Genomic DNA, 18,407 nt, shown 5'->3' with positions numbered 1-18,407 from the left:
ATCATTAGCTCTATGAAAGGTGCCCAGACTCCCTCCACCCAAAGTCTGTCCATGGCAAGGAGTGGCCACAAGAAGATCCCCTCCCTGTACGCAAAGCCTTACTTCAGGATGGACTTGCTGTCGCTGATGGGGACGTGAGAACTGGGCGGACAGTCTTCCTTCATCTTCCCCTCTTGTCTACAGACTCGGAAGTTACCTTCTGGGAAGAAGAGGAAGGACAGACAGACAGGTGAGCCTGGAGAAGCGCTGGCCAGTGCAGTGTCCAGAGCCCTGGTGTGCCAGCCTGTGTCTTCAGGCTCACCTCCCACCTCCCATCCCGCCCACGCCCCTCCTCCCTCCACTCCTTGGCACAGGGCGGCCACAGCTGAAGGATCAGGCTCAGAGGACTTAATGGGGCCCCACACCTACCCGGGGCAGCCAAGCTCCCTTGGCAGGTGGGGGGCAAGGTCAGAACTACGGAGCTAGCTGGCACCCAGTACCAGCCCTATCAGACCCCCTCCCAGAATCTCTCCATAATCCCTAAGGATCTGGATCAGTCTCATAAATGTTTCAGACCATAGGTTCTCTTCCCTCAGCTGGGACACCCGGAGGGATGGTTTCTGCCTATATTGTTCCTCCAAACCCCACAGCACCCTGGGCCTTTCTCCTCCTTTCCTGCTGAGCCCAGGCTGGTGGCCCCATCACTGCCTTTGGAATCAGCACACCTGGGCCAGCTCTCCTGGTGATGGGTTACTCGGTACTGTGGTCACCACATTCGGGAGACCATGTTGAGCATTTTCTATGAATTATCTTATTTACTCCTTACAACAATAGTATGAGGTAAGTATTATCCTATTCCCATTTTATGGATGAGAAAACAGAGACAGAAGTTGAGTACTTTGCCCAAGATTCCCAGTGAATCAGTGGCAAAGTCAGTATTTGAACACAAGCATTTAGATCTTAGATTCTGGTCTCTTAACCCCTTCCCTGTATTAATCTTGCACAGTGACTTAAACCCTCCAGCCTTCTTTTTCTCATCTATGCAATGGGGTGACCTCTGCCCTATAGGATTGTTAGTTGATTCACACATGAAACTGTGTCTTCACAGCCTGGAAAGCTTTGTGGAGCTTCTCAAACCCTCCTGGGGGAAATCTACTAGTGCTTTCTCCAGCTTGTTGCCATCTTCTGCACAGATTTCAACTTTCTCCCTCTCCAACTTCCTCTGGCCAAGAACTCCCTTCTTGAGGCATGCCGTGTGTTGGGCAGTGAGCCAGAGCTTCTCTCCCCTGCCCCCAGTCTTGGCCCTGTCCCTCCTTTTCTTCTCTCAAGTTGTCGCTAGCACTCTGAGGGGTTAAGTCATACTGGGAAATGGCCCAGAAAGGGTACACAGCTTGTCCTTTGCATCGCAGAGTGGCTCCTTCACAAAACCCCAACGTCTGTTCACACAAACCTGGCTCAGTCAGGTCTTCCCCACCTCTGTGCATGCGTGTGTGTGTGCACACGCACACACATGTTCCTGGGGGTTCAAGGTCAGATTCGACGGCTATTGTATTAATGTCCTCAGAGCGCTCCATCCCCTTGGGCCCTGACTCTGACCAGCTGTACACCCTGTCTTCCTGCTTGTTTGATACCATCCACAAATAAGACAAGCCTGCCTTCTGTGATAGCATCAGGTCTGAACCACCATTTGATTCTGGAAGCAGGGAAACATAGAGAAGGGGAACAAACTGAGGGAGGTGGGCTTCTCAGTGACCTCAGAATCATCCTATAAATACTTCCGCTCTGCCTGGGTCTAGACTGAGGCAAAACGTGGCCTAGAGAGAGGTTAGGCCCCTGGCTGTAGCCACAGTGAGGCCCTACCTCCATAGGGCACAGGGTTAGGCACCATGGGGGCCTGGAGTAGGGGCCTTGCTCTTGGGCAACAGGATTTCAAAATCGGGTTTCAGTTCCTCAGCTCCTGAGGCTCCAGTGGAAAAAGTGATCTGCCAGGCTCCCTCTCTGTACAGTTCCTCAAATACTTCCATGCAGAGCTGGCTTCAGCCCAAGAAAAGTATCTGGGTTTCTCACTCACCACTGCTTTTGTGGACCCATGGCACTACTGTGTCTTGCTTTATGCAGGCTCATCGTGGGAAGGGCTGGATTTGCCCAGAACTAACAGCAGGTGGTTTTTTCTCTTGTCTCCTCTGTAGCCAGCTTCTCTCCCAACCCTCCTCATGCCCTGCCAGGAGCTCTAGCCTCCCTGAGCTGCTCTCATTTCTCCTAACGGGCTTTCCGCTTTGTCCTCCTTCTGGGTCTTCATGGTGCTGTCCAGAAAACAGTCTCCTCCTTGTCCTATACTCGGCTGCGAGCTCTCCAGGACACCCTTGCCAGAAGAGCCACCTCCTCCCGTATCAGGAGAGGCTCCTTTCCAGTCTAGCACCTGCTCTGGGCTCCTGGCTGTGCTGGGTCTTCAGGGTCTGGCCTGTGTGTGAGGGAGCTGATCGGACGCTGGGGGAGGGGGGGGGGGGGGGGGGGGGGAGTGGGAGGTGAGGTTGAAGCTGCAGGCCTCCACACCAGGGACAGTACTTTTCTGGCTTACCCCCGGTTTCCAGCCCCAAACCTGAGCCTGCCACATAGCAGGAGGTGCACAGATGCTGTTAAATTACTGGATGACTTTGAGAAGCCTCACGGGGTCCTCCAAAGTCAACTTTCCCAGAATTGTGCATATACAGCTGGAATAAAACATGTAAATGTCAACAGGGGTCAGGGAAGTGACTCCACTGAGACACTGGTCAGTGGAATCCATGGGGACTTGGCAGACACATTCCTTCTCTGGAGGGTCAGCTCTTCTGGAGTGTCATGAGAAGCCAGACATCTGGATTTGTATGGGCTACATTTCACTGTTTAAAGGTGGACACTGTAGCCGAGACATTGACCTGTGCTAGCTCACATTCCTCAGGCCCCTGTGGGGCCATGTGCCTAACTCCTCACCTGTCACACGCAAAAAGGGTTGTGTGTCACTCTCAGGCTAGTGCTTTCGAGCCAGGTATGACCCTGGTCTCTGCCACGGTGACCCCAAAAGCTGCATGTCCCAATTGGTGCCACTTCCAGATGGTCAGCCTGGGTCCCTGAGTGCCTCTGTGGAGCAGAGTCCTCTGCCAACCCACTGTGGATATGGATTGGGAAAGAGAAATAATGCTCCGCTGGGAAAAGCTGCTGGCATCTCAGGGATTTGTTACTGCAGCATGACCTAGACTATCCTGACTAATGCAGGAAATTATTCAGTTAAAAAATATATAGTTAAAAATAAAATGCAACCAGACAAAGCACACTTGCAAGACAGGTGACCTTGGTGGGGCTCCAGTGTGTGACTTCTGATTCACCACAGGACCCAGTTTACAATACTTTGATTCTCCCACAACATGTGGGGAATATGCTGATTTTGCTCTATTTAGTAGGAATACTTATAAGTGGAACATCTGTAAGTCATGCCGTGATTAGTTATTAACATGCTTCCTAAAGAGCTCTGGGCCAGGAGCTGCTAAAGACCCTCATGGCTTCAGTTGCCTGCCTTTCCCTCTCTGTGCTTTCGTTTTCCCATCTGTGCAATGGGAATATTGATCTCCAATTTTCTCAACTGTAGAACTCTCTGTTCAAATGGAATATTTATGCAAATCAGATTAAAGGGGGCTGCTTGGTTGACAGTGAGGTGGGTGTTGGGGAACCCCTTCCAGGGTTTTGCCTAGGACTCTGGATAATACTATTTGCAAAGCACAGTACTAAGTAACACATTCCCTGCACTGGCTTTCCAGAGAGCTTCAGTGTCCAGAATCTGCTCTTTAGAAGGACATGACCAACATGCTGAGCGGCTCCAGCTAGAGTTGGGTGGCATCAGTTGGGGTAAGGAGTCAGGAGGAAAGTGAAGAATGGGGTGGCTGGGTGATGGACATGGGGGAGGGTAGGTGCTACGGTGAGCGCTGTGAATTGTGCAAGACCGATGAATCACAGACCTGTACCCCTGAAACAAATAGTACATTATGTGTGAATTAAAAAAAAAAAAAAATGGTCTAGGATTATAGATGGTCAAGTGAAAGGAGAAAGGGGAAGGTGACCCGGAGGGTAAATAGCTTAGCTTGGCAGAGATGGAGAATGGGGCATGCCATCCCTGGGGAGTGCAGAAGATGAGTGAGCAAGGCTGCAGGGAGGCAATGAAGGGGACACTTCAGCAAAGGGGGTCTCTTCCAACTTGTTGGGCTGGGTCTGAGCCTTATGGGGTAGGAACCTCGGCCCCCTGGAAAAACAGCCTCTTCTTTGAGAGAATCACACATTTCGGTGTCTTCTGACATTCATCATCTGTCTCTCTGATTCTCACATGTCCACCCTCCCCCTCCAAGTAGACAGCATCTCCATCTCCCTGAGTTCCAGAGCTAAACTTGGGGGTCACTCACAGACTTCCACTCCAAATCTGAACACTGTGCATTTGTGCCTCCTTTAGCAGACTGAACTTGAGATGCTTTTCACTCATTTTGATAATCCCTGTGTCTTGTAGAGTTCTAAAGTGAGGTGCACGTGTGACTGAGGGGTACCCTAGAGAGAACTGCTGAATGAGAGAGCTGCAAGGAAGGGAGAGAGAGAGAGAGGGAGGGAGGGACAGAGGGACAGAGGGACAGAGAGACAGAGAGAGAGAGAGAGGAACCCCTCAGGAAGAAATCAAACAGAGATCCCTAGTTCAGAAGGTGCTTCTGGAACTGCCCCTTAAACATTCACTCTCCCTGTGCACTGGACAGGGCCTTGGACAATCTCTAACGGGATGCTTTTCAACCTTTAATAAAACAGACAATCTTATTTGTAAAGGCAGAAGCTGAATGAACAAACAGATTAAAGCAAGGCTACTTTGGTTGAAGCTGGAGTGGGGGAAAGGATGGGCGGAAGCTGGCCTGCCACCCAGGTGCAGTCCAAAAACCAGAGCGACTGAACGCAGCTGGGCAGGCCAAGCCCTGCGGCTCTGGGAGGCCAGCCCTCTTTGTCCTGGCCTGCTCCCCTCCCCCAGCCCCAGGGCACACAGCTCAGGCCTCAGTGTTTCCTCCCAGGCGCTGGAGGAGGCTGTTTCCAACCGGAGGACTCAGAATGTAGCCAGGGCTCCTTGTCCCCAGACAAGGGGCCCCAGGGTGACGTGCCAGCCACGGTTACCTGTCCCCAGCGAACAGGCAGTGAACTGTGCTTGCTTTCCACTTCAGCGGCTGCTCGGCCAGCCGTGCAGGGGGGCTGCTAAGGACAGCCAGCACCCCAGCCTGCCTTGGCCATTGTCCCTGGCCTTTGATTTGGGACAAAGGACACTGAAGCCTTTACAACTGCGAGGCTTGGCCCATCCTACCCTTGTTTGTGGTCATGGAGCCGGTTATCACAGAAGAAGGCAGCTTTGTGGCTCTTCGGGTCACCACTGCAGCCCAATCCTGCTGGCCAGGGGCAAAGGAGAAAAAGGCTAAGGGAGTGGGGTTTTCATGAAGCCAAACTGAGTGCATTTGAAAGCCTTTTCTTTCAGGACTTTGTGCTGCCTACTTTTTCCTCTTATAATGCCCTCTCTTTTCATACAATGATGGCGAAAATAGATGGTCATTGTCCTCACTTGGCAAAATGGCAAATGCATCAATATCCAAATTTAAATGTTCTGGGGATGTCTGTGAGATCTGGTAACCTCTAATACTTTATAAAATTATGATGCTTATTTTCTTCTTTAGGCATGATTAAAATCAAATGTGTAAATAAAGTGACGTGGGAAGGGAAAGAAAGGAGGACAGAGCGGTGGGGCCCAGCTGGGAGCCTCGGAGCCAGGCTGCTTCCACTGGAAGGAGGCAGGAGGCTCAGAGAGAGAGGGCAGGTGCAGGGCCACTGCCTGGCATTCCTGAGAAGCCTACGTTCCCTGCTCGGCAGCCCATGACCACAACTTCCAAAGGCCAGCTGGGGAGAGGGGGCAGCAGGACACACTGAAAACAAGGAGCCTTAAAGCACCCCCCAGCCCCCCTCTGGCATCTGTCAGCCAGCAAATGGCAGGAGCCTTAGCCAGGGAGGAAGCTGCAGGGCTTGGTGCTGGTACCAGCTGCCTCTGAGAGGGGGCCTGGCTGGACACAGGCAGCCCCTCAGCAGCACATGTTCGCTGAGAAAGCCAGTTGTTGGGGTGCGGATGGCAGGCAGCGACTCAGCAGCTGCTGCCCCTGCCCCTCCACACGGCTGTCCTTCCCCCCCCTCTCCAGTTCCAACGGCCGCCCCCCCTCCCTCTGCCACCATCTGCCTTGGGCTCAGCCATGCCCCTCCCTGCCTCAGCATGGTAGCTAGGAAGGAGGACCCGGGGGGACACTCTGCGCAGTCCAGATGGAGGTGATGGTGGCTGAGGGAGAGCAGGAGAGGTGACTGCAGAGCCGCCAGCCACCTCTACCACTGCCTTCTCCTGGGCTTACTCACGGACCCCAACTTGCCTTTGCTGTGTCCTCCCCACCTTCAGGGTCCTGGGCTCCCACCCACAGGTCTCCCTGAGCCCATCTTGGCACCCAGGCCTCCCTGACCCTGCTGCCCTTCCTCTGAAGAGCTTGGCGCTCCACACCCGAGCAGGCTGGCCTTGCTCGCATCTTCCAGACAGCCCTAGCTCGGAGGCGGCGCCTCACCCAGGCCCCTGCGGCAGGATTTCTGGTTTCTGCTCTTGCTTTCCAAGGCACGGCAACCTGAGGCTCCCCTCCTGCTCCCTCTCTCATACACACCAGAGGCCGGAGGGGCCCTTCCTGCCAAAACCAGGCTCACCTCTTGCCTCTGGAAGTCGGTATCCATGCAAACAGGAATCCTCTCAGCCATGCTTTTTGGGTCAAACAGGTGCTCCGAATGACCAAGATCCTGAATGCCTGGGGCACAAGCCCTCCGAGCCAGCAGCTACAGGGCTGCACCGGGGGTTCTCCTTGGCTGCCCCCACCTCTGCTGTCTACTGCACCAGGCCTGTGGGTCAAGTGCAGTTGCTGGGGGTGCTTTCTTGGAATCTCTTGAAAGCCCTTTGGAATCTCTTGAAAGTGTTAACACACTCCCCGGGAAAATGCACATATGTGCATGAGTGTGCAAGTATGCACATACCAAATTTGTATACCATTGCAGGGGCCTCAGGAAGCCCCTATTCATGTGCCCCTGGATCCCCAGATCCCAGGTTAAGAACTTCTGCTTAAATGTGTCACAGTGAGAGACAGGAGGCAAAGGGGCCTCCCAGAGAGAAGTCTGGGTGTGGGTTTTGCTGCCGCATCCACCTGGCGTGTGACTCCAGCATGTTGTGCTGTCCCTTGGGCCTCAGTTTAGCCAGGATTGTATGGGCAGCTGGTCCAGAATGTCTTCAGGGCTCTTCCCAGCTCTGCAGCTATGGGGTTGCATGAGCTCCCTGCTCCCACCGCCCCAGAGTCAGGCGGGGCAAGCGGAAGAGGTGCGTAATCCTTCCCTCAGCAGTGCATCCTGGGGAAGGAGGTCAGGCAGCCAGAAAAGAAAACTGAGCAAACTGTAAGTTCCCCTTTAATAGAGAAAAAGCTATGGGAAGTACAACCACTTCCTATTTGATCTTAATTTATTTAAAACAATTCCAAAATATTTCCTTCAGTGTACTCTGTGACCAGATAACCACCCAGCCTTCACAAGGATCTGGGTTTAAAGCTCTGCTCTGGTTTGTCCGCTGTGTGACCTTAGGCCAAGTCCCTTTCTCTCTCTGAACCTCAGATTCCTCATTAGCTGAATCACTGATTGCTGTCAGATGGGCCTCACATGGAGCTCACCCATAATAAGCCGAGGCTCCCATGACAGGTCGCAACGGGGGTCGGAAGAGATAGCGGGGTTCTGGAGATGGGGATGTGGGACTCAAAGCGGATGGCAGTCCTCCCAGCTGGAGTGGCTGTGAGCAAGGACATATGGCTGAGTTTACTCTCCAAACCAGGGCCCAGTCCAGAGTGCCTTCTGGAAGACCTCCTAGTCAGGGTCTCCCTGTGAGGCTTTGCATTGACAGAATCTGAACTGCGACATGCTGAGTTCTGCTCATGTTCTTGGTCCTCTGGCATTGTCCAGCTGACCTTGGCCCCGGGGGGCCCTGGACCTTCACTCTGTTCTCCACCTCCAGGCCACCCATTGGAGTCTCAGGGTGGAAACAGGGCCTCCTTTCCCACTTTCACAGGGGCTGTCTAATCTGTGGCCTCAGCCTCACCTTCACTGTCAAGTCTTGAACCACCAGCACCACACACACAGAGAATTATGACAAGAACTACTGAAAATACACTTTGCCACTGACAAAGTGCTGAAACACACCCCATTACAACTTCCAGCTAGAAATTTTTGACCTATGTTTAATGCGTTCCATTGTCTTCCCTTCTTTCCCTTCCCCTTGTCTGCTCCCCCTTCCTCTCCTCTCGCTCCTCCAGTCTCTCCTTCCTCCCTTCCTCCCTCTAGCACCTCCCACCCTGGTGGTCACAGCTCAGGAATTATACTGGGGAGCAGGTTCACCTGTTAGTTCTACCAATTCATTGCAATTTTCTTTTTTTAAATCATGGCTACTGGCAACAAAGCTTGGTTGCCCCCTGAGCAGTTTAAAACTACAGAGAAGCTAGTAAGGGTTTCTTCAGCCAGTGCAAGCGTGTGGTTTTGGAGTCTAACCTGCTTGGGTTCAAATTCCAGAATCCCAGGCCCATTTGCTGCAACTTTATTTGTTTATGAAGTGAGGTTACTAAAGATCTCCTTACAGTGTTTTAAGAAAGCACCGGCCAGCACTGGCCTTGCACTGATGGTGTGTGAGAGGGGGCCCTCCCTCCCACAAGGCTGTGTCAGATTGTCAAAACTCAGAAGCATCTCTCCAGAATCAGAGAGTCAGGAGCATGGGGGGCTGGGGAGGGACAGGATGGCAGGCAGGGTGAACTCTGAAGTCAGTGGGTGAAATGAACGAGACCTGGCACAACAAAGCCTGAGTTCAAATCCTGACTCCACCACTGGGTGAAACTGGACAATTCCATAACTCTGTAAGCCTCAGTTTTCTCATCTGATAATGGGGATAATGAAAATATCTGGACTGTGAGAAGTAGGTGCTAGTGAGAAGTATTGTGCTACTGCCCTTTGCACAGGTCTGGGAACCAGGCAAATCCTTTATAAATAGCGTGGTGAGGCAAGCCCCTCCTTCTGCTACCTTCTGCTATTATCTCGGCGCCGGTTTTCCATCTGCGAAATCTGAGGGTTGTGTCAGAGCCTCTTTGAGCCTCTCCCCCCAACTAAGATCAATGCCTAAGACGAGAGACAAGGTGAACAAAGGTGTAGCCTGCGGCCGCTCTCACCTATCCTGCCCAGATTCGAGCCCTTGAAGTGCCTTCCCCCTGGAGAAGGTGCCTGGCGCAGTGCCCGCTCTCAGCAGTGGGCCTGAGGCCCGGGCTGCGCCAGGCTGGCAGGGGGAGGGAACTCTGCACGCGGCAGCCAAGGGGCACCGGTGCCCAAGCTCCAGAGTCCACGGCTGGGGGCGGTCTCGGGCTCGGGGACGGGGGGAGACGGTGCTCCCCGGACGCCCCCAAACTCCTGCCTGTACATCACTCACCCTCCGCTCATCGCGCAGTCCAGAAGCCTCTGCCCGTGCTGTGCCCTCGCCGGCACCCGAGCTGTGTCCGCGGCGCCTAAAGCCCCAGGTCCCCGGGGCTTGGCGCGTAGGGCCCGCCCCTCCCCGCCCCTCGCCCAGCACTGGCCAATGGCCCGCCCCCTCTGTCCCTCTCCGCCCCGCCCCTCCCCGCCTCCTCCCCGCCTCTCGCCTCGCGCAGGCCAATGGCGCCGCCCCGCCCGTCCCGCCCTGCCCCCGGCACACCGCGAAGGGTGGGCTCCGGGTGGTGCCCGAGGGGCGGCGGGGATGGTTGGGGAGTCAGACCCGAGACATGTCGCCGCACCATGACGAGGGCGCCCGGAGACCCTTGGAGGAAGCAGCCCAGACTCTGCTTGGAGGGTTCGGGGGTGTGGGCGGAGTCCGGGACCCTTGCGTGACCAGGACCCTGGGCTTCCAACAAAGGCCGCTGAGTGGGCGCCGAAATTACTAGTGTGCGCTGGGGAGGACGTTATCCGTTATCTTTTTTGCTCATGGGGCACCTGTGTGTGGTCCTGCTGTTTGATTGGCGTGGCCTGTCAGAGCTCCACCGCGTTTAAGAAATCGGATCCGACGGTAAAGAGGAGATAAACTTCTCTTCCAGTCACCGCCAGCTGAATGAGGATTTGCCTGCACCGACCAAGGCAGAGGGGACTGAAACCCACAGGCCTTTGGGGGAGCTCAGACAGTTCAGTTTCTGGGGTGTGGGGGGTGTGGTGGGGGATGGGGAAAGGGCTAATGGAAACGTTTGCAGTTTCTGTTTTATATCACCAGCCCTAGTCCTGACCTTTGGACCTCTTCTCCCCTCCTCTCAACACAAATCATTTTAGTGTCATTTGACCTGTGGTTCTTAATCTTTGTAGAAACAGATGGCCATTTTAGAACCTGGTATGTATCTTCTAGAAAAATGCAGGTAAAATCAGCCTGATTTTTGAGTTTGTGGGCCCCTCTTGAGAGGGGCTGTGCTAATCATTGTTGTCAGGGCTGGGGGATTTGGGGTCAAGAGATTGGGCTCTGCCGTCTGTTTCCTGCATGACCTTGCCATGTTGCAATTGCCTCAATTTCCCCACCTGCAAAAACGAGGGGACTAAAGATGACCAGAGATTCTTCAACTTTGCCTTTGCATGAATCTGTGAAGAATGACCCATCCTTGGCCAGCTCAGGGCTCCCCTGTGGTCAGGGACCCCCACTCCTGCACAGCCCAAAGTTCTGGTCATCAAAGCTGAGGCCAGTAACTGATGCTTCTGAAAGTTTTTTGGAAACAGTGGGGAAAATTCAACATAGCCCTTAACCTCTGAGTATTCATTCTATGCCCAGTAGGGTAAATAAACATAGCACCAGGGTAACATACAATTTCCCTGGGGCTTTCCAGCACTTGAGAATGAATCATTCTCTCTTATCTAGTTGATGCTATGTCCGGGGCCAGGACTAGCCTGGAATGATGATTGTGTTTGAGGAAGCAACCTGATGTGTCTTGCACTCCCACTGTGTGTCATACACTGTGCTAGTGCAATACATCGGGGATCCCACACAATCCCCTCAACACCCCCAGGGAATGGGTATTTCCACCTGGATTTTACATGGAACACAAGTGTCCATCATCAGGGTCCTTAGTTCCTTCAGAAGGAGGATCACCTTTTCCTTCAGTTTTCAATGAAACTGTATATGGTCCCCAGCTCACTTATGGTGGGTGTTGTGGATTTCGTTAGTTGCCAATCCATTATCCACTTTCTCCTTTGGAAAAAAGAGAGAAAGGAAGGAAAGGAACAGAAAAGGAAAAAAGTTGGGGCTCCGGGGTGGCTCAGGTCATGATCTCAGGGTCTTGGGATCAAGCCCCGCATCAGGCTCCCTGCTCAGTGGGGAATCTGCTTCTCCCTCTCCCTCTGCTCCTCCCCCTTGCTCGTTCTCTGTTTCTCTCTCTCTCTCTCTCTCTCTCAAATAAATAAGTAAAATCTTTAAAAAAAAAAAAAGGAAAAAACCTGAGAGAGGGAGAGCCAGCACCATGCCAGCCCCTAGTGACCACTTGCATTTTTCCTATGGCATTTGCAGCAACCCAACAGTAGGTCATGAAATTAAGTTAGTAGATGATGTGACTTGTTTTTAAAAAATAATGGAAGAGAAAATATCAGTGTACAGCACACAAAGTAAGTATAAGTTGTGTCTTATGAAACTTTTCTTTGCATTATTGTTTCAGTTTACATGCATTAGGCTGATATGAAATGTGTTTCTCACTGTGGGCTATGGTCAAAAACATTTGAAAGCCACTGTCTAACTTAATCTCGACGATCCTTTTCACGGCTTTCCCAGCTTCCTTTGAAGCTAGCAGGGCCATATGACCCACTTCTGGGTGAAGAGATAGGCAAAAGTGTGCTGGGGGTGGGGTGAAGTCAAATTCTGCTTTCCTGGTAGAAGGAACAGATATCCCTTTCTGTCTCAAATGTGGATATCATGTGTAATTTCTGGAACACTGGCAGCTATTTTGAGATCATGATAAGACATGTCCATATGCTAAGGCTAGTGGACCATAAAGATAAAAAGGATCTGGGTATTATTACCATCATGGGGCTCTTGCACTGCCTACTCTAGACTCATCATGGAAAAAAATAAACCCCTATTTGTTTAAGCCAGAGATTCGTGTTTTCTATAAAGGCCCAGATAGCAAATATTTTGGCCTAGTGGGCTCAATGGTCTGTGTTGCAACTACTTAACTCTGCTGTTGTAGTTTGAAAGCATCCACAGACGATGTGTAAACCAAAGGGCATGGCTGTGGCTCTGATAAAACTATTTACAAAAACAGGTGGCGGGTCACATATGACCCTAGGCTATAGTTTGTTAACTCTTTTCCTGGATGATCTTGACCACTTTATTGTCTCTCTGATGTCATCTCCTCCTGCTTGCCCTTCTCTCTGCTCTGGTGATACCCTTTCTCCTGCATAGGCCCACTCCCATCACAGGGCCTTTTCCCTTGCTGTTGCCTCAGCCTGGAAGGCTCTTCCCCCACATGTCCACATGACATGTTCCTTGTGGGACATGTCCCACAAGACATGTCCACCACATGACAGGTCTTTCTTGACAGATCACATTCTCTTCAAGGTCTTTCCTGGTCCCCTAACTAAAATGTCCCTCACTGGCTCACACATACTACCCTCTGGCAAGCTGAAGGTTTCACTTCTTTATCATGAGCTCCTTGAGGGAGGAGACTCATTAAGACTGTTTCTTTTTTTTTTTTTTTTAAGATTTTATTTTATTTATTTGACAGAGAGAGACAGCGAGAGCAGGAACACGAGCAGGGGGAGTGGGAGAGGGAGAAGCAGGCTTCCTGCTGAGCAGGGAGCCCGCTGCGGGGCTCGATCCCAGGACCCTGGGATCATGACCTGAGCCGAAGGCAGACGCTTAACGACTGAGCCACCCAGGCACCCAAGACTGTTTCTGTTCCCTTAAAATCTTGACTCTGTCTGGAATGGGTAGTGTTTAATCAATATCTGGTATATGATTCCCCCCCGCCCCTTTCTGCCAGATTCAGGTAAGAAAACAGGCTCAGGGAGGTTCAATACCCCATCCAAGGGGACACGGTGAATAAAGGGATAGAATCTGGTTTTGCACTCTGGTGGCCCCAGGGGGTCATGTTTGTGCCACCAAGGAATGAGGGTAAAACAACATCTACCTCTTTTGGACGATCGGGGGGGACGAGCTGAGGTCCCACCGAAATTTCCGCAAGACTTCTTGCCCTAGTGCATCGCCCCAGTAGAGGGGGCCTGTGGGAGTCCGTTAAGGAACAGGGCATTATCCTGTTCATGTTGGGCAGTTCCACTTTGTATAGCATTCTGCATCAGAAAGTCTTTAGAAAAGTCATTATTTTATGAACAATACAGACTGATTTGTAAGATCCATAAAAAGCCAAATGGAAACACTCACGATCCAACATTTTTAGTCAATAAAGAACCACAAGAATGAATTTATGTTTGATTTGCAAGGGGCTACACTTAAAGGAGCCCATGTCTGATAGAACACATGTGACTTCTCACGCCAGATATGGCTGCCCCCCACCCCCGGGCAGGGTGCGGGGCTCAGCTTTTGCTTGCGGCTTCTTGGTACAGTGCAGTGTTCCAAGAAGGCTGAGAAATCACCTTCTTTCCTCAGGTGTTTTGAGAGGTAAGTTGTGAAAATGCCTGGGTATAATCACATGTTGTCGAGATGCAATTTAGATCTCCCTGAGTCTTGAAAGATAGGTTTATATGATTTAACATAAATGTTTTTAACAATGAGGATCATTTTCAAGGCCATTCTCTGAAAACAGTAAAGGAGAGTTTGAATTAAAATTGCTGGTTAACTGCCTGGATGACTTGGTATGGTCCCCCCCCCCCTTTACTATCTCTGACATAAGATTCAGAACAAGTAACTTTTTAAAGCAGTTTTTCGGTCTTCATGATTTCAAATGTATATTCTTTAGAAAACAGTTGGATGATTGCACTAGACTGAGGTCTGTAAGATCCAGTTTAAACCAAGCAGCTTTTCTTTCCTTTAATGGGCTCTGTTTTATTAAATCCACCAGCAGGAAGAGGCCACTTACAGAATGCTTCTTGCACCACTTGCTTTGATGGAATCCTTGGGTGGTGAGGTCATCCCACTGCATGATCTTAACATACAGAAGGATTTGCCATCAGTTTTCAAATGATTTCTCAAATAATCTGCATACCATCTACCCTTCTTTCCTATGTGAAATGGTTTTCATTGACTCCATTTGTTAGCAAATAAATAATAACTTCGGGTTAATGGATGGAACTCTACAGCCCATGCTAGAGGCAGCCTGAAAATGAGAATTTACTCACCAAATGGATATAAATTTGCATAATGTATGCCACATAACTGACTTCTTGTTAAACAGACACATACATACACACACATATACGCACATGCACGCGTGCACTTTCCATATTACATATTACTTGTCCTTTGTGGTTATGTTTCGGAAAAGCTTTGCATCCCACGTCACAGAACTCATAAGTGCTTAGGCACAGGATTTCCTTGGAGCGGGAGAGCTTGCTTTAAAAGGTGAGATAGCTAAAAATTGCTCCTGAAACTTCCTTTTGGGGAAAAATATTTGCCCTTTCTCTACTTGGTCTTGAGAAAAGGATGTCACTGTCCCTAAGTCTACTCTAAAGACATGTGAGGACAGGATGGCATGAATATCTCTAGGCAGAGAGCATCAAGAGGTCTGGTTTGTAACGAGTCAAAGGTCTTTCCCTTCACCTCTTCTCTTCCCTAGTTTCCTGACATATATATACAGATATATACATATAAATATGGATATATATATATATAAATATGATTTGGTTCATCCAACAGTACAAATCGGGCTAAAGAAGGGACATCTTTTCCCTTCCTTAGGCTTTCCCTGCCTTCCCAAGCCTCCCACAGAATCTATGTCCCCCCCCCACCCACCCACACTTCATACACCTTGCCGCCTTCTACTTGGGCTCTGATCCTGGAGGATGCTGACAATGTGGGGCTGCCAGAAGCTTGATGATTATGAATGGATGTCGTAATGGCCATGAGTTGCTAACCTCTCAGAAATAAGATGAAAATGACTATGACAATTCAAGACGTCTGAATAAATTGCATTTTCAACGTAACTATAATTTTAATAATATAAAATGACTTTATGCTCTTCAATATTTTGCTTCATTTAACAAATGGCAAGACTGTTGGCTGGACACGGCCTGAAGGCGTACAAGGGCAGGATGGTTTATGGAAAGACAGTTTCTCAAAGTATAACGTCTTAAGTAAGGATTTCCCCCTACAAAGAGTCTGGTGTTGCTTGGGAGCCAGAATTCCTATGAATAGCCAGATACTGACTGAGATCCAAGGCGGCAAAATAATAAACAATTAGGACCTTCCCTCAAGCTAGGATATTAAACAGCCAAAGGAAGTGGAGACTTTCCAGATGGAAAAGAAAGGAACCTTGAGAGAGAGAGAGCGCACAGAGCATTTGCACAAACAAGGGCCATTTGTCCAGTTCCTGGGCTTTGTATTTCAAAGCAGATCATCCTCAGGGCGCTCTGGGGAGACTCACCAGCCAGAGAATGTGGCGGCCGCTGTGTTCTGGAGGGAAGGACAGCCTCCCTACCTCTTCTTCCAAGCATGCAGCTTCTAAGGAATGTGAAACATCTTCAACGGGGAAGTGGCGTGCTGGCCAGACTTGACCCGTTAACCTTGTGTTTAAAAAGATGTTTCAGCTAGGTTGACCTCACCTCTGAACCTGCCCTCAGAGCCACCTCTGTTTAGTTCTTGGTGTGCCAGGGGCCAGCTTTCCCAAGTTTCCTCCCCAACCTTGTAACTGTGAACTCAAGATCTGTGTGTCTAAGGCAGGGTTGTGCCCTATAATAATAAACGTCTTCAATTTTATGTCCATTTGGGAATCATCTCTGGCTTTTCACTTTGGAAACTCCCTCTCAGCATAATAAATAAGATGTCGACCTTACAGCTGGGACAGAATTAGAATGATCAGTGTATGAGTCACAGTTCTCCAGAGAAATAGATAGGTAGATAGATAAGTACTAGAGACAGATGTGATAGAGAGATAGAGAGAGAGAATGAGAGAGATTGAGATTTATTTTAGGGAAGTGGCTCACGTGATTATGGGGGCTGACAGGTCCAAATCTTTTGGGCAGGTCAGCAAGCTGGAAACTCAGATAAGAGTTGATACTGCAGTCTTTGAGTCTAGAATCTGCAGGCCAGCACAATGGAACCTCAAGCAGGGGTTCTCTGTTACATTCTTGAGTCAGAATTGCTTCTTCCTTGGGAAACCTCTGTCTTTTCTGAAAAGCCTCTGACTGACTGGGTGAGGCCCATGCCGTTCTCGAGGAAAGTAATCTGTTTTACTCAAAGTCTACTGATTCAAATGTTAATCACACCCAAACAAACACATTCACAGCAACACTTAGACTGGTATGTGACTATGTAATGGGGCATCATGGCTTACACAAGTGGACACAGAAAATTAACCATCACAATCACTGAGTTTGGCCACAGCTTATAGCCCCATCCTGTCCTTCTCAGGACAGCCTCTGTGGCCCAGGCTCTGTAGAAGATGGGCAGTATTCTAAGACTCTTCAGCTCCTTCTTTCCCAGGAATGTCATGTTTTAATGTATCTATGTAACCTGTGGCAATTTTTGAGGAACTATTGGCCTAATGGGTCTAAATTAGAAGTTGGCAAACATTTTCAGTAAAGGGCCAGATAGTAAGTATTTTCCTATTTGTAGACCATACCATTTCTCTTGCCACAACTCAAGCCATGGTAATTTGAAATGAATGGTGTAGCTGTGATCCAGTAAAACTTTATTTACAAAAACAGGCAAAAGGCCGCCTGATTTGGTCCATGGGTAAAGATATCAGACGTTTTCTCCCTGCCAAACCTGGCAGAAGGGGTGGAGAAACTATACTCCTCAGCTGTGAGGAATAAAAAACTCAAAGTGGGTTTTAACATCTCATATAATAAGAAAGCCGGGGTTATCTAATAAGTAATTCCGGGGTTAAGTCAAGGTCTCAAAAGGCATCTTCGAGGACCAAAGTTCTTTCCACCTCTGTACTCTGTCATCTTCAGCATATTGGTCTAGTTTCCCTGGTATTTGCAAATGGTTCCTATATTTCCTGGCGGACATGACCGCATTCACTGGAAGAAGAGAAAGGGTATGCTCCAGTGCAGCTCATTTTAGTAGCAAAGAAGCCTTTCCCTGAAGGTACTGGGCCATCTCCCTCAGTTCTCCTTGGCCAGAACGAGGCTGTGAGCATGCTGCAGAGGATGGACCCTCTGTGACTAGCTGTGTGAAACACATGGTGGCTAAGGGGATGAAGGTAGATAAGCCATGAAAATTCAGGCTCTACCAGCAAGCAAGCAATCAGCGGTGCCCCTGGGAAGAAGCCCAGCAAAGCGAACTCTAACTGCCCAGTCCCAGAAGAAGCCAGCAATGCCTGCTGTAAATCCTGGCTGTATCACAAGAGGGGGGCCGGAGTGGGGGCAAATTGCTGCCTCGTGACAAGTGAGCAGAGTTTGAAGGGAGAGAAGGTGGGAAACAGCCTGGAGAGCAGTTCGGGAGAGTGGGTGCCATGTAACGGGGTAGGGTGGGGGCAGTGGAGGCTCTAGTTAACTGTGAGGGCACTCTGGCTAGAGAAAGGGAGCCTCCCAAGCCAGAAAAATGGGAACTGAAAATGTCCCTGGAGAAACGGAGAATGCCCACGGGACCTGCGGCCAGAAGGCTCCCCTCTCCCTCACCCAGTTGCTAGGAACGCCTTTGCCAGCAAACTCCAGGCTCAGGGGGGCCAGAGGCCTTGGGAGGCTGTGCTGGCTGGTGTCTGTCTGCTAACCTCCTTTAGACACCCCGGGACTGGAGTGTAGCAAGCAGGAGCCGCAGGAGAGCTGGACCCCAAGAAAGAAACTGGAGGGGTAACCTGGGGCTTTAAGCTGTGTTCCTGTGTCAAAGTGACATTTACTTAGCTATTCCTTCTTGCATGGGGTGGGGGTGACCCTGCTGAGGCTGGAATTTTTGTCCTGGACTTGGAGGCAGGCCATGCAGGAGGGCTGGACACAGCTCTCAGGCTCTGCTGGGCCTAGCTCTGCTCTGGCCCATCAGCCACCCAGGGAAATCCAAAAGATGCCAGCTCCCCCGCCCTGCTCCCCTGTGGGAGCAGCCCAATGCTGATCAGGTTGGAGTGGGGGGTTGGGGTACAGAAGAGCCCATCTAGCATCCTCCTCTCCTCTCCTCTCCTCTCCTCTCCTCTCCTCTCCTCCCCTCCCCTCCCCTCTCCTCCCCTCCCCTCCCCTCCCCTCCCCTC

The 18,407-nt window shown here is 50.6% G+C and overlaps 1 protein-coding gene across 5 annotated transcripts in view; it reads right to left on the bottom strand.

The window, feature by feature from the left end:
• RASSF4 (Ras association domain family member 4) overlaps positions 1-9,666 on the bottom strand; it is a 32,461-nt gene extending 22,795 nt beyond the window's left edge. For 3 of the 5 annotated variants that reach the window (XM_025880775.2, XM_025880777.2, XM_073904486.1), the window contains exons 1-2: positions 9,542-9,666; positions 103-199 (exon numbers count right to left, since the gene is read on the bottom strand). In XM_025880775.2, the coding sequence (XP_025736560.1) occupies positions 103-164 (62 nt within the window). In that variant the 5' untranslated portion in view covers positions 165-199; positions 9,542-9,666. The remainder of the gene's footprint in view (positions 1-102; positions 200-9,541) is intronic. The other 2 variants (XM_025880776.2, XM_025880778.2) reach the window with 2 other exon arrangements.
• Positions 9,667-18,407: the final 8,741 nt, after the last annotated feature.

The sequence above is a fragment of the Callorhinus ursinus genome, unplaced genomic scaffold, assembly GCF_003265705.2.
Source record: "Callorhinus ursinus isolate GAN/ISIS: 27379988/994484 unplaced genomic scaffold, GSC_fseal_2.0 scaffold20, whole genome shotgun sequence".
Lineage (NCBI taxonomy): Eukaryota > Metazoa > Chordata > Mammalia > Carnivora > Otariidae > Callorhinus > Callorhinus ursinus.
The sequence above is the reverse complement of the archived record's forward strand: the minus strand, read 5'-3'. Positions and strand labels throughout refer to the sequence as shown.